Raw genomic sequence first — 15,142 nt, forward strand, 5'->3', positions numbered from 1 at the left:
ATATTAAATATTAATGGGTTGGCCTATATTTTGATTCTGATAAATTTTTCGGTAATGGTAAATTAAGCGAGTATAGTAGCATAATTAAGAGACTATAGTAATTAATAATTATATTAACATTGTATTATAATATTGACTTGTAAAATACATAATAATTTTACCTTGTATATCCTCCTGCCCTGGATTCCAAGAGGATCTTGGTCCACCTCAATAATCTTCCTGTTCTGTAGGATAGCCTTGTACTCCGGCCTGATAGTTCTCAAGTCCACGCTCATTAGCAGCGGTGCAGCTAGTATTGCCCAAATAGCGAACTGGGTTTTACTTTGTTCGTACGACAATCCAAAGTTTCCAATTATTAACTGGAAGAAGAAAAAAATTGTGTAATTAAATCGTGATAAAAAAATTATAAACATCGACGATTATAAAATTGACGAAGTATCGTGCAACAAAAGAAAGAAAATTATAAAAAAAATATGAAGCTCCTCTTTTTCGCAGTCAAGAAATAATGTAATAAATCCACGTAAAACTTATAAATTGCCAGAATTCCCCAATTGCCCAAAAAAGGTATAAAATCGTTTTAGAATCCGTGTATTAGAATTTATTTATTCTACCATAACTTACGGCGCATTATTAGAATTTTTACGCAATTCCGAGTGACATTGGCGATATTTTTAATAGTTATTTTAGCAGGGTGGTCGTGTGTCATAATTTTCGAAGTAGAATGTACCTACTAGAAAAAAATGCTTTATAAGGGACAAGTGGAAACTTTAGACAAATGCTTATCTTAATGGGATAAATTATATATTAAGTAGTCTTGAAAACAATATATATATAACTATATATAACTAAAGTTTCATCCCAATCATCTGGACGAGTGGCGGTCTTCCACCGTGCGTTTTTCAAGGCACTTTCTTCCACGCACAACCATTCTTTGGAATCAACTTCCAGCAGCAGTATTTCCGAACCGATACGACAACATAACCTTCAAGAAAAGAGTATATTCCTTTTTAAAAGGCCGGCAGCACACCTGCAATGCCGCTGGTGTTGTGGGTGATCATGGGCGGCGGTAGTCACTTACCATCAGGTGAGCCGCATGCTCGTTTGCCCCCTGTGTTGTAAAAAAAAAAAAATATATATACCATATCGGGATCATTCCAATGTCCTGGTCCAGCGTTCGGCACGATGACGTCCTGGTGATTTCCGTAATAGTCTATTATAGACTCGACGGAGGCCCACGAGTCCTGGATGTCATCAAAGTTACGCCACAGGTTGCAGTGCTCGATTATGGACGAGAAATTCGGCTGGAACACATTGAAAATGTGGTATTATAATATTATCGAGTGACTAATTTTGAAATTTTATAATTTTTGGTCACATAACTCCTATTATTATGATTTAATAAATTTAAATTATCTGTGTTGTGACGGAGTAATGGATGACAATGGAATGGTGACCTCGCTTGTTCTATCGATGTACCTTAGCGAGGCATCAATGCGGGATGATAGGTAAGGATATAAGCAGGTCAGTTGGCCTATGGTGACAAATCATTAAGAATTAAGTATTTTTTGAGTACATATTGTTAACATATGTAATCTGTATAATACTTTGAGAAGAACAATAAAGTTTTCAATCACAATAGAGTCTTGAGGAGACCACATGGAGATCTTGATAGAGAGTACATTACTAGTAATGGGGTCATTAGATCTAATTATTAACAATCCCTCCTACCCCCGTTGTGATGGAGTAAGACTACAACGTGTCACAACGTCTCTTCATATCCAGAATATCATATGAGGTAATTAGGAGAACAAAGCACAGTAAACTAGTGTCTGAGAAAGGAGAAATTGAAATAATATTTTACTAGCAGCCAGATCAGAATTAATCCTCTTTTTATGAGAATACCCGTACCCGGTATAGAATCTCCGTAGTTTGCACGGATGATTTTTTTTGATGGATGAAGATGGAATGGTGCACCCGCCCATACTAACGCTATACTTTAACGGGACACTAGTATAAGATGAAATGATAAGAATGAAGTAAGGCTAGTTCGCTCATCGTGGTGAAGAGGTGGCGACAGCGTGGAGTACGATCTGAGGTCTACAGTGGTTAATAGGTTATTAATTTAAGGTAAACATAATATACGAGTATAGGTGTGTAGCTGTATTAATGATTAGAAGTGCTGTGTTATGTGCGAGGATCGAACCTGCAACCATTAACAAGGCCATCATTATTTATATCATCAGGTAAGTTAGTGAGTACTGTAATTCAGTTACAATTTACTAATATTTTAATTATATATAATAATTTTAGCTAAATCTCGTGGTTTTTTTTTATGACAGAATATAAAAATAATAAATCATAATTATCTTGGAATAAAACATTCTAATTTTGAAAAATAAAAGCCATGGAAAATAAAATTCTACGTTCCTTTTCCCGTCTCCTTACTTGTATGCCTGCGTATATCTGGTACACCGGCCAACTGCATGAATACACCATCTGTCTCCCGGTGCTGTTTAGGTGACGCCCGAAGTCTGGGTACCCTTGGTCCATATCTGCGGGGAGAGCATAGCATCCATCCAACTTCACGTAGTCCACGCCCCATGATGCGAATGTTGCGGCATCTGTGGAAAAGAGAAAACATCATCCTTACCAATATGATTGTGAATGTTTGTTTGTTTGTGTCTTATTGACTTAACGGCTTACTGTGAAATCTAATATATACATATTATATAAGATAGATAGGCGCAGTGATACGCATTAAGCACTTGATACGTTGCTTTACGTAAATGAGGTTTGGGCTTCATTTCCTGTCAAACCAACTTAAGAAACAGGATTTTCTGAATTGATATGTATTTTTTCGGAGGAAATAAGTATGACAACTAACTCTGTCTATTCACATATATTATATATAGAAGGTATAAACAAATTAATATGTAGAAAATAATATATTAAAACAGAAATTAGAAGTATAAGAGAAGAGCGATCGAGATGGAGAGAATGACAACAAAAATGAATGTAAGTAGTAAACGTCGCTGACATAGAACGGTCGCTGTACGACCAGTCCGAAAGAAAGAAGTGAAATATCTATGTACAATTTAATTAACCTACTTGATGAAAAATAAAGTAATGATGTTGACAAGTGGCAATGAGTTGCATATGTACAATATTTATTTACAGACACCACAGACTTGGATCTGAGTATTTTGGGTTATGTCCTTAGATATTCATTGAGTAGTTCTTTATGATAAAGAGCACTGGCACTTAAAAGAATATATAAAAGTTGGGTCGGAAATATCACGACGCTTAGTACTGGTAACAACTATATGAAGAAGATTCATATTTAGTAACAATATGTGTAAGTTTGTAACAAATTTCATTTACATCTTTATCAGCAATACACAGATTACATACAAATAGATTATTTATATTAGATAGGATATGTAATCCTAATATACATGAACATGGGGGAAAGGGATTGTTAGTAAAGGGGTCTAACTAACCCATTGATAACAACACACCCTATCAGGTCGACCTCCACGCGGTTTCCCCTGAAAACCTTTTCTGGATTTCTCTTTTTGAAACCTGGAATTCTAGTAGAATTCGTCAAGATGGGCTAACTTACTTGCCTTCATCGTCACTTATGGTGACGATGAAGGCAAGTAAGTAAGTCACTAGTGCCCCGCCAGCGTATACCGATAGCGCGGGCGGGATTACCATTCCATTATCACCCATTAAAAAAATATAAATGAACTAAGTTGTGGTTTAAAATTAAGAGTACTTATATATGTTATATATATTGTTATATCCAGTATCTAAGTATTATGTAGTTAATAAATAAATACAAATAAATAAACAAATTAAAAATTGTCACAATATTATACACCGCTTTATCCGCTGACATTGATGGTCCTTTCTACTTTGGGTTTTCTGGAAGAGTCAAGAGAACTCTATTAGAGTTAAGCTCGCGCTCGCCTTTGTGCATTTGATTACCTCAGTCATTTTTTCATAAATAACTCGTGTGTACAATAAAGAATTAAATAAATAAATAAAAATCAATAAATAATTTTATCTGTAAAAATATAAACAACTTAATTTAAATATCTCTATTTGTAAACGAATTTAAATTAACCTAAACAAAATACATTTTTGAGCAAAGATGTAATCATTAATTGCCAAGAGCCTAATTATAATAAAAATTAAAAGATTAGTAGATAATTATAATACGTACATGTAATTACCTACGTAAAATGTATCTGATTGTGTTGAATGTGTAAATTGTTAGAAATCAAGAAGATTGTATTTTTACTTAGTTTATGAGCCTAGTTGATTCATTAAGTTTGTTTAGTGAATTTTCATGTCACTTTATTATGATTTTTTACAATTTTTTATTTTAATTATTATATTATATAAATTTACATTGGCAAATACCGGAACATATTCGTATAGGTACCATTATATAAAATTATCAATAAAATACAATAGCTAACAGAATTGTTATAAATGGGTAATAATAAAAATAAATAGAAATAATATATTTTTGAAGGTTGCTATTTAAAAGAAAATGACTTCCTAATTGCTTCCAACTTTACAGAGTAATTAAGCGACAAAATAGTTGTCAGTGTCTAAATATTAATGTATGTTAAAAAGTATAAGTACGGATATAAGTGTGAAACAAGAAGTACTACATAAACATAGCGACTAGACGAAATAAGGAAGTGAATCCGATTAACAGTGATTAACATTGCAGTTGACTGATTTATGAAGGATTACTTGACTATTGAACTGAATACATATACTTCACTATAAATGCTTACTTTTATATTTATTTTCTATAAAATAAATGCAATTACATGGAATCATCACTATAACACATTTGTAAGAAATTTAATTTGGAATTACTTCATATAAGCTGGTGAATGTATAAAATCACTAGAGGGCACCACTCTCAAACTAGTAATAATAAACATAGATTAGGTATTACTGAATACTCTGTTCCAACAGTATTATTACTTAATAACATCTTTTGTTAATTACAGTAATACCCACGATGTAACGTTCTGAAAAAGATTAAAACACGTGGGGATGCTGTACGTAAAATGAAAAATGGTTTTAAAGAACCATAGAATATCAATAGAAATCAAAAAATCTTTTCTATATATTTATATAAATTTAAACATAAACAAATCACCCTGCAGAATCTAGAAAACATCAATTCTTTCCCACTATTGCCTATCAATTACTTCCTGTTTTTTACCTAATGGTAAAGAATTCTATAAAGCATTTAGTTTGCCAATTGTACATGTTTTTTAAAACAATAAAAAAATAAAAATAGTAGTACTAGTATTTAAAAATAATTATTTTATAATTGTTAATTTTATTTAATTTTTATACTACTATAGTAGCAATCAAGTATACGGCCCGTCCGATGCTAAACGGGGTCACCATAGCCTATGAACGCCAGTAATACCAGGGAAGTCACGCGTATGTATATGTGTATGTATGTTTGTAAAGAAATACGGCAACATCATGATTATCTGACCATTTTCAAAAACAATTGACCACATTGTAATGCTTCTCATTGATAATTGGAAAAGTATACTGTTAGCGAACTAAAAAGTTAATAGATTACATTGCATATATAAATCTACCACTATCTATTTTGTACCTACTTTATATTCTTCGGAATTCTTCAAATACAATTTTGATATTAATATTAAAATTTTCAGTGACAGTTTTATAAGAATATTATTGGATAATTAACATTTTAATTCGCTAATAGAGAAAATAGACAGATAATTGTAAAAATAATGAACGTTCTTACACCTCGCGTGTTGAAGTATACCGTAACTAATTTGTGGTAGGCTGCAATTTGAGTGCATTTGTATATATTGGTATATTATGTTCTAAAGGAAGTTGCATGTACGTATTTTGTACTCCACTGACTCAATGCACTCGGCCAGGAAGGTGGATAGATATTTTTGCAACACGCCAATTTACGTAACTTCTAGTGGTGGTAGCCAGTCATAGGTCACGGAATGTAACAAGACATGTATAGTATATAGAAAAATTATATATATTTTTTACAAATTTGTACAATACAAGAGAATAAGAGTAAAAATGATGATAAGCTATTATTATATTGGTAAAAAATTAATAAAACTATTTTAAACTCTGTTTTAATAAAACTTAAAAAACATGTAAACAATTTTTTTTAAATTGTCCCAGAAATACTCTATAAATAATGAAATAAATAACAAATCGAAACATTCAACCAATTAGACGATTTTTTTTATTTTTATTATTATCAGCAGACTAAATTCAAATTTTAAAGTTAGCATGAAGGCGCAGTTAATATAAATACAAGCATGACAAAATTGTAAGGATCATAGTTACCACAAAAAAGTAATACTACAATAATTTACAAATATAACAATTAATAATACATTTATTATTCGTAGACTTGTTATACCGCATAAAAACAGGAACATAACACTCATTAAGTCAGAATTCGAAATAATAATTACCATGTTGGGTAACGCGTTGTAAAAGTCATATGAGCTAATCTTTTATAAGTAGAGTATAATTAACTACTAAGATGATCAATAGATGTTAAGTAAATATTAATGACTTGACTATATTGTGTTAGCATAATCGATTGTGTAAATTAACATATTAATTATATGTTATATATATAAATATAATACAGTTTATATATAAATGTGTATGTGTGTTTATGTATTTTTTTATACAACTTAGAATGGCAAACAAGCTGACGGCCCACCTGATGTAAAGTGGTAACCGTCGCCTATAGATATGGGCAGTACCATGGACATAACAGAGTATATTCTTTCGCCCATGATACCCACCATGCGTTGCCATTCCTGAGGACTCAGGTGTTATTCCTCTGTACTCAGTAAATTCACGCCATATCCCGCCCTTCAAACCGAAACACAGCCATGCAAACACAAATGCTTCACGGTTGAAACACGAATGGGACAGAGGTACCCAAGCAATCGACTTTTGTACAAAGTCTTCCTCTGGTTATACATATATATTGTTTTATTATTATATTTATTTATTTATTTATTTATTTATTTATTTATTACATTACATTATTATTATTATTTATTATATGTATTTATTTAGATAGTTACACATTATGATTACGCATTAGGATTATTTACCTGTAAAAATAGTGGAGGTATAAATAAATAAATAAAAAAAAATGGTAAACTTCTTATGATTTACGATCTAACTTGTAATTTTAAATGTAATACACTACAAAGGTAACGTTTTGAAAATTCTTACCACCAGCAAGATGTCCCACCACGCCTGGATAGCCTGCACAGGTGAAGTTGCCGTAATCTTCGTAGATCCCGAATTTTAGTCCCTTGCTGTGCACCTGGAAAAGTAAATATTTATATGTAAAAACATTTTCGAAATCAAAGTTTTGGTGTCTATTTTTATTAAAAGATGAGATTGTGCTCTCAGATTTTTATAACTTTTGTATTTTATAATTCATTATTATAATTAGATTTAGAATTAGAATTTCTGTCACTAATTTCATAGCCAAATATTTTAAAGAGCAAATAATAATAATATTAAATAAAATTCACGTAAGAGTTCTGAATTCTTAAATTTTTTCTATTGTTACCCGACATTATCATTGATAGGATCGCAAATCTTATAAAAATTTTGTAAACGAAGTAAAATTTAAATTTCTGCATAAAGCTCAAACAGATTTACATCAAAGAGATTAATATTCGACATTCATTTATTATGTATTAAAAAGAAACAAAAATTATGGAATCACAATTTTTCTTTATATTTAATCCAACATTAAAATCACCCACTCTATTGTGTATTTTGTAGTTATATAATTAAAAAAAGACATACGAGTACAATAACATACTAAATCTATAGAACCATATATTATATATAAAAATAATATATGTAAAATGCGTAACTTTTATAAAATGTCACCGTAAATCTTTTTGCCATAAAATACGGCAGTACAGATACTAAGATGGTTCCCACGAACAATTTTTATATCGCACATCAAAATGCAGAATGCGCTCTCTGTCAAGGTTTGTGCGATTATTAAAAGATATGGCGAAGCCTAAATAGATGTAAACGTGATGGAATTATTTTTACAAGTGTAGGTATCACTCAAATAAATGTATGAATGAACGCTTATACTGTATTTGCATTATACTACTTAACGATTAAAAGAATATAAATAATTCACATATCTATTGCTTATAAAATGTAGTAAATATGAATTTATAATATGGAATAACTCAACAATTCTTATTTCCTATTAAAATAATAAATGCAAAGGTTTATAACGACGGATAAATGGATAGATATTTATTACTATATCATACAAAAATTACTACAGGTATTGTAATAAGAACATTTAGTACACAGACAGGCCATAATATAGCTTGTCAATATTTTCCAACATGGGCCCACGCTTTACAGGGGGCAATTTGATAGTTAAGTGGGGAACAATTAAAAAATAGACACGATTTTAACCCTCCTGGGCCATTTAAACGCAATGCTAGATATCCTAATTTAACACATAGGATTTATGTACTGATTCACGCGAGCGAAGCTGCGGGATACAGCCGAGTCTACAAATGATAGCTGAATCTAGAGATCTCATAATAGTTAAAGATAACTAACTTATAAATATTAGGTGCATTTATTAGTAATCCACGTTATATAACCCGTCAACCATTTCGACACCTATTGTTTTTTTTTTTCTATTTAAATCGAACGCATTGTAATAATAGGCTGGTACAATAATAGCAATTACGTGACTCATCTCATAAAGTAATAGACGCTGGGCTGATTACTGATTACACTATAAAAAAATCTGCAACAAGCATATTAAAATGTAACACGACTGTAATTTGCTTATTGTTAGATAATTTTTGTTTCATTCTTGCGAAACGAATGTAAAAACTATGATCATTATCTTGAACATTTATTATAACCTCTGGTCGTTGGATGATTGTAAGATTTTGTGAGTGACTAGTCGCTAATGCTAGACTGCCAAGGTCAGAAATCGTTAAAAATCTATAGGGATATTTTATATGAATAAAATTAAAATATAAAAATATTAAAGACGACTAATATCAAGAGAGGACAGAGATGATGCGCTTGAGTGTTTTTGAAAAAAGAATATAATGAAAGTACTATATATGCAATTAGAAATATATATGACAGTAGAAATGTGAAGTGCAGATAATGTTTAGTTCGTATTTAATTATCTATAGTAGTCGTTTTTTTACGGCTTTATCCGCGTACTCTGCACGGCTTGTATCGATATATAAAGTTCCTATATGTTAAGTTTGTATTATTATTTATACGTGTATCAAATTTAATTCAAATCCATTCAGCGGTTCACGTGCGTTTCGTTTATATCTTTATAAACTTTTACATTTTAATATTAATAGGTCGTAATTACCCTAAATTTAAAGCGTGTGTTCATTTATTTATGCATTGATTTTATGCATGGAAACTATATATGGGATAGAAGAATGAAAATCCACTGTTAACTTCAAGGAGAAAAAATAAATTGACAGATTATTTAGACTTCCCCTTAAGAATATAATAATAATTGATTCACTACATCATACCGGATCTAGAATCATTAATCGATCTTATCTTTATATTAATAATTTTTAATTTTAACATTTTTTTTAACGGTCACTCAAATATATTCCACTCACATTGATGACTTTGATGGTGTAACGGTTTAACATACTGCCTCACTTTCCCGCCGTTGGGGGTTCGATCCCCGTACAATACAAACATTTATATTAATATAGATGACGCTGTGTAATTTGTCCAGTGGTATTATATCAGCAACATTTTGTTATTTGAGTAATTATTTACTGATGAAAATTTTAAGGTGGTTCGTATTAAGAATTTGTTATATGTGGCCATGCATCTAGTGAATACAATTCCCAATAGTTTTCTTTAATTTGAAATTAAATTTTGAAACGCTCCCTTCTATCGAGCAAATTGATTAAAAAAAATAAAAAGATTTTAAATTCTAAATAAAAAAAAATATAATCTACGCTACGAGAGGTACTTCAAAACAGAGGCCGTGAACGATGGCCCACGTTACCAGCAGTTTACGCTGCCTTTGAATGCATAAATATGTTTAAAATGGAAATGGCTCAGTATATCTTGCAAGGCGCCACATTACTCGTACAAGCCAAGTACACCTCACTAGCTCGTGAGAACATTTCGCTTGTGCAATACAGATGTGCCACTGTAATGAAACCAGTAATGGCTTCCTTTATCTCACACCGGCAGTGGTGAACTATCATTTTCTATGTACTACTTATAAGAAATAGCAAACAATTATTAGCAAACAGTATTGCTTTATACGCATATTAATGAATTGCTACATGAATTTGGTACTACATTGAAACCTATAGGTATAGAGTACGAGTAAGTATCAGAAGGAAACAAATTTGTTTTTCGGTGATTTTCCATTGTTAATGAAAAAAAATAAAAGATATCATAAAACGATTTTTTAAAGAGGATATTAGAAAGAAAAATAGAGGGTAAAAAAGGAAGGGGAAGATCGAGGAATAACTACATGGGACAGATAAAGGAAACTCTAGGTGTCATGTCGTATAGGGAGGTCAAAGATATAGCCTGGGATAGAGCTGTCTGGCAGAGAATGCATGAATTGTTCCGACAAGAGGAAACTTAAATAAGAAGAATAAAACGGGTAGATCTAGTAGTCTGAAAACCAGCAATACCATACGAAGAAATAAAGAGCATAGTCGGACGTACAAAAAATATCAATTACTTAGTTATCTTTTATTACACCTAGTCATAAGATTATTCTTATTGGCTAGGTAAGAAAAATCAACATGACACAACTGTGTTCTGCTATGCAGCATATAAATATGGTTTATTACCTAAATAATTGTAATCCAAAACAGTCTGATTGTTACAGCAAATAATCAGGCTTATCTCTGACAAGCAGCATGTTACTATTTATTTATTTATTTATTAGTAAATGTATGTGTACAAGACTGACTTAATGCTAAAAACATTCTCTCTCAGTCAACCTTAGGGAAGTGTCAGAATACACGAATGCCGTACTAGTAATATTTGGTATACATACATACTAAAATTTACATATATAAACAAATAAATATATATAAATAACAAATATACTTACACATATATAACATAAACTATATACTAGTACTTACTGCTCGGATAAAGCATAAAGTAGCCAAAAGTCTTTTCAATTGTAGTTTCGATATTATAAGTGACGAAATTTTGCGAAATCGAACCGAAAATTAGTCAAATTATACTCATAGAACTAATAATAATGTTGCCACTGACCCTTCGTATCAAAGATTGCATTGACTTGACAAAATAATTACTATAATTACTAAAACCATATATGTTACGTAACAAAAACGTGTACTTACTAATGCACAAAACTAATGCAAAAAAATTTTAACTTAGAAGAATAAAATCCAAGATCTCAAGATTTTTCTCCAATGGAAATATCACTGGAGTAACAAGTACAACATTACTTTAAATACTATAAATATATGAGTACATTACTGACATTTATAACAAAATGTTATCACGTATTTGACCTGATAGTGAGCAAAACTATTGGAAGTCAACATTCGTTCAAAAGGGTATAGTCATCAATAGATTTATCATTATCAATTATGTTGCTTGATTATGACAAATTAGGCATTAATACTGAATATTCCAAACTTTACTTGTAAATTTATACGATACTAACAATAAGAGTAAAATTGTGTGTTATTTTTTTATATAACATAGAATAGCAAACAAGCTGACGGATCTGATGGAAAGTGATAACCGTCGTCTATAAACATGAGCTGTACCATGGATATAACAGAGTATACTGTTTCACCCATGATACCCCCCATGCGTTGCCATTCCTGAGGACTCAGGTGTTATTCCTCTGTACCCAGTAAATTCACGCCATATCCCACCCTTCAAACCGAAATACAGCCATGTAAACACAACTGCTTTACAGCTGAAACACGAATAGGACAGAGGGTATAATATTTTGCTATTTACTTGTTAAACAAGTATCTGGCAATACAGAAACGAAGTATTATAGATAAGATATGTTTGTCTACGACCCTAAATGATTGAATCTGTGTTGTAGCAATCTCATTATATTACATACAATTGTAATTTCGAAATCCATAGCCCTATAGCGATGTGAATAAGGTAACAATGGTACGTGCCAACTACAAACAATAAAGTGATACAGCTTAAGGTATATCTTGTAGATATTATCTGCATCTGGCGACCTCGGTAAAGATCGGGCGTGGTTCTCACGCCTTCGCTACTTCTCGTTACGAATAACAAAAAAGGTTACGAATTTTAATGTTGACCTCTTTTTTTTATGCAGCTTAATATTTTTAATTATCTTTTTATTATTATTTATTATTAAAATATTCACGCTTTTTATCAAAATCTGATATAGTTATCAAATCAAATCTAATATAGTATTCAATTATAGATAAAGAATAGTATCTATAAGAATTTGTTCGTTGAATTTTATACAATAAAATATATAAAAATAATAATAAAATGCATGTAGAAATAAAGCAATAAAAACGCGGTTTCGTAAGTTTATTAATTGGAAATAAATAATAAATATTGATTTGTAAATAGTTCTTATTTATTTATTTTTAGGAAAACATACAATCAATACATAATCAAATTATATTTATGTTGAGCCATAAATAGTTGTTACATTTGCACAAAATAATAAAGTTATAAATATTGTTAATACACTCACAATAATATACATCCTTATTTTCCTTCAACTTGTGTGTGTGTGTATATATATATATATAATATAAAAGTAATAAAAAAGGATTTAAACTCTTACACAATCACTATACATAACATATACTAGTGAAAATAAATGTCTTAATTAAAGACTACATTTTTTTAATAGAGAATAGATTCTTATATATAATTTATTTTAGCTGTATTTCTTACTTCTGCTGTATGGTCCCTACATAGAATGGACCACCTCTTACTTTTCCGTGGTGGTCGTCAGAGGCGATTAAAGGAACTTAATGGTCTTAAGGCATAGATAACAGGATCTCATTTAAAACATCACCAAAGCTTAACTGTAGTTGTCAACCCACATATCAAGTGTGACAACTACTGGAGAAATCTCCCAAATAGTAAGAGTAGTTACCCCGTTTCTTGTAGTTACTACTACAAGAAACGGGGTTATTCCTTACGACACTATTGGGGAGGTTGTTCAGCAGTGGACAGATAATGGCTGATATGATGATGATGATGATGATGATATAAGTATTTAATAAAGAAACAATAATGTGTTTACAATGAAATTAAAAAAAAATGATATCCAACACTAATGATTATAGTCTATATCCGACTTCAAATTGTATAATAGTTGGAAACCATGTGTTTTTCAACCTTGATATGACAGCACCTGAGAATAATAGGGATATGTGCATGACACGCTTGTCATCCATTCTGATATATACTATTCATACAAATTCGCTATGGAACGTTAATACTAGTTCACTGGTTTGTGAAATTAAAAATAAAACACTACTGTAAATGATAGAAAAAAAGCTAATATTCACATTTTAATGAAGATAATGAATTTAAAGCATAATATAATTAATATAATGTTAATATATTTTATTATTTGCAAAATATCAGGTGCCCTTCAAAAATCAGGTTTCTTTAAACGACACTGAACAATATGTAACTTTATAAAAACTTAAACCAGTTCTGCAGCCCTCAGTTATGAGGTAGGTATCCGAATGTTTCTTATCATATTTTGAGAACAATAACATCTCACCTCCTTCAGGCAACAAGTAAGTCATCAGCTAGCTTGCTATTCTTCGTTGCATAAAGAATTTAATGTACATTATATCCTTACTAATAGATGTGAAAGTGAGTTTATTTGTTTGTTCCCTTATAGCACCTTAATGGCTTAACCAATTACTATGAAAATTGGTATATACATATTATATGGGATGAAGAAGGATATAAACTACTTTTTATCCCGATCAATAAATAGATCCCAGCCAAGCCGACGAAGTCGTGGGTAAAAACTAATATTTCTATAAAGTTTCAATTACTAGGTGTGCTGTATCTTGTTAACAAGATCTCTTTCGTCACACTATTTCGTTACATGCCAGTCGCACCTAGTTCGGTTTAAAAGGTCCTTTATACCGGATATACTCAAGAGATAGATACCTTTATAAAATTTTGAAAATCCCACCTTCACGATTATCATTTCTTTTTTATATCATAATCGTAACTTTGCCTGCGCCAAATCAATTCGATTCTTTTTCATAAAGACTTATTTTAAGCGCTTATTTATAAATAAAACCCCTGTATATAGCTAGTAGTTCCGGCTGTGCTTTGATTGGCTGGAATAGTTTATCTCTTTATATAGTACAGATTTTAGGTTACTGCAAAAAGTCACCACATATGTGTTAAAGATACTATGAATCACTGCTGTGGAACTACAAATAAACCTTTTTTTTTTAAATAATCAACATATTATATATATTATATATTAGTTCACAATTTTTTCGAAAATATTGTATACAAAAACTATAATACTAAAAAATACAATCCAAATTTTAAAAGTCTTTCATTTACTTTTTAAAGTGAATTACGAGTAAAAATATATCATTTCGAAAATAAATGAATTCTTAGAACGTTTTTAATTCAACAAAACTTTTCATTCTTTTGAACGTCTGAAATTATTTACAGTTCGATTAAAGGCATAGTATTGGAAAAAAATTAAATAAATAGCGTATTCGGCCTTTGAATGTGTCCGTATCGAATCGGCCAATTAAATAACGAGCGAAAGCAGAAAGCGTGAACATTGGGACGTTTCGGGAAAAAGCGAGAAATGAACTTGGCCCACTACCCGCTACTGTGCACTGTGCACTTGGTCATTTGGCCTCGTTACTCATTAACTTATTTGGAATCCGGTTTTTTAACACTTTTACTGCGACCTTCAGTGCACTTCGCGATTGAATGAGCCCACTGTTTTTCTCACGGCGCAAGTGCGTCAGATTTATTGACACTGAAC

At 30.9% G+C, this 15,142-nt stretch overlaps 1 protein-coding gene across 2 annotated transcripts in view; it reads right to left on the bottom strand.

Moving 5' to 3' along the window:
* The window catches only part of LOC113512055 (alpha-N-acetylgalactosaminidase), a 79,648-nt gene that overhangs the window by 3,530 nt on the left and 60,976 nt on the right, over positions 1-15,142 (bottom strand). For both annotated transcript variants that reach the window (XM_052893750.1, XM_026895822.3), the window contains exons 4-7: positions 7,309-7,402; positions 2,446-2,621; positions 1,140-1,301; positions 162-359 (exon numbers count right to left, since the gene is read on the bottom strand). In XM_052893750.1, the coding sequence (XP_052749710.1) occupies positions 162-359; positions 1,140-1,301; positions 2,446-2,621; positions 7,309-7,402 (630 nt within the window). The remainder of the gene's footprint in view (positions 1-161; positions 360-1,139; positions 1,302-2,445; positions 2,622-7,308; positions 7,403-15,142) is intronic.

Source organism: Galleria mellonella, unplaced genomic scaffold, assembly GCF_026898425.1.
Source record: "Galleria mellonella isolate WM207_F2 unplaced genomic scaffold, CSIRO_AGI_GalMel_v1 utg184, whole genome shotgun sequence".
Classification (NCBI taxonomy): Eukaryota; Metazoa; Arthropoda; class Insecta; order Lepidoptera; family Pyralidae; genus Galleria; species Galleria mellonella.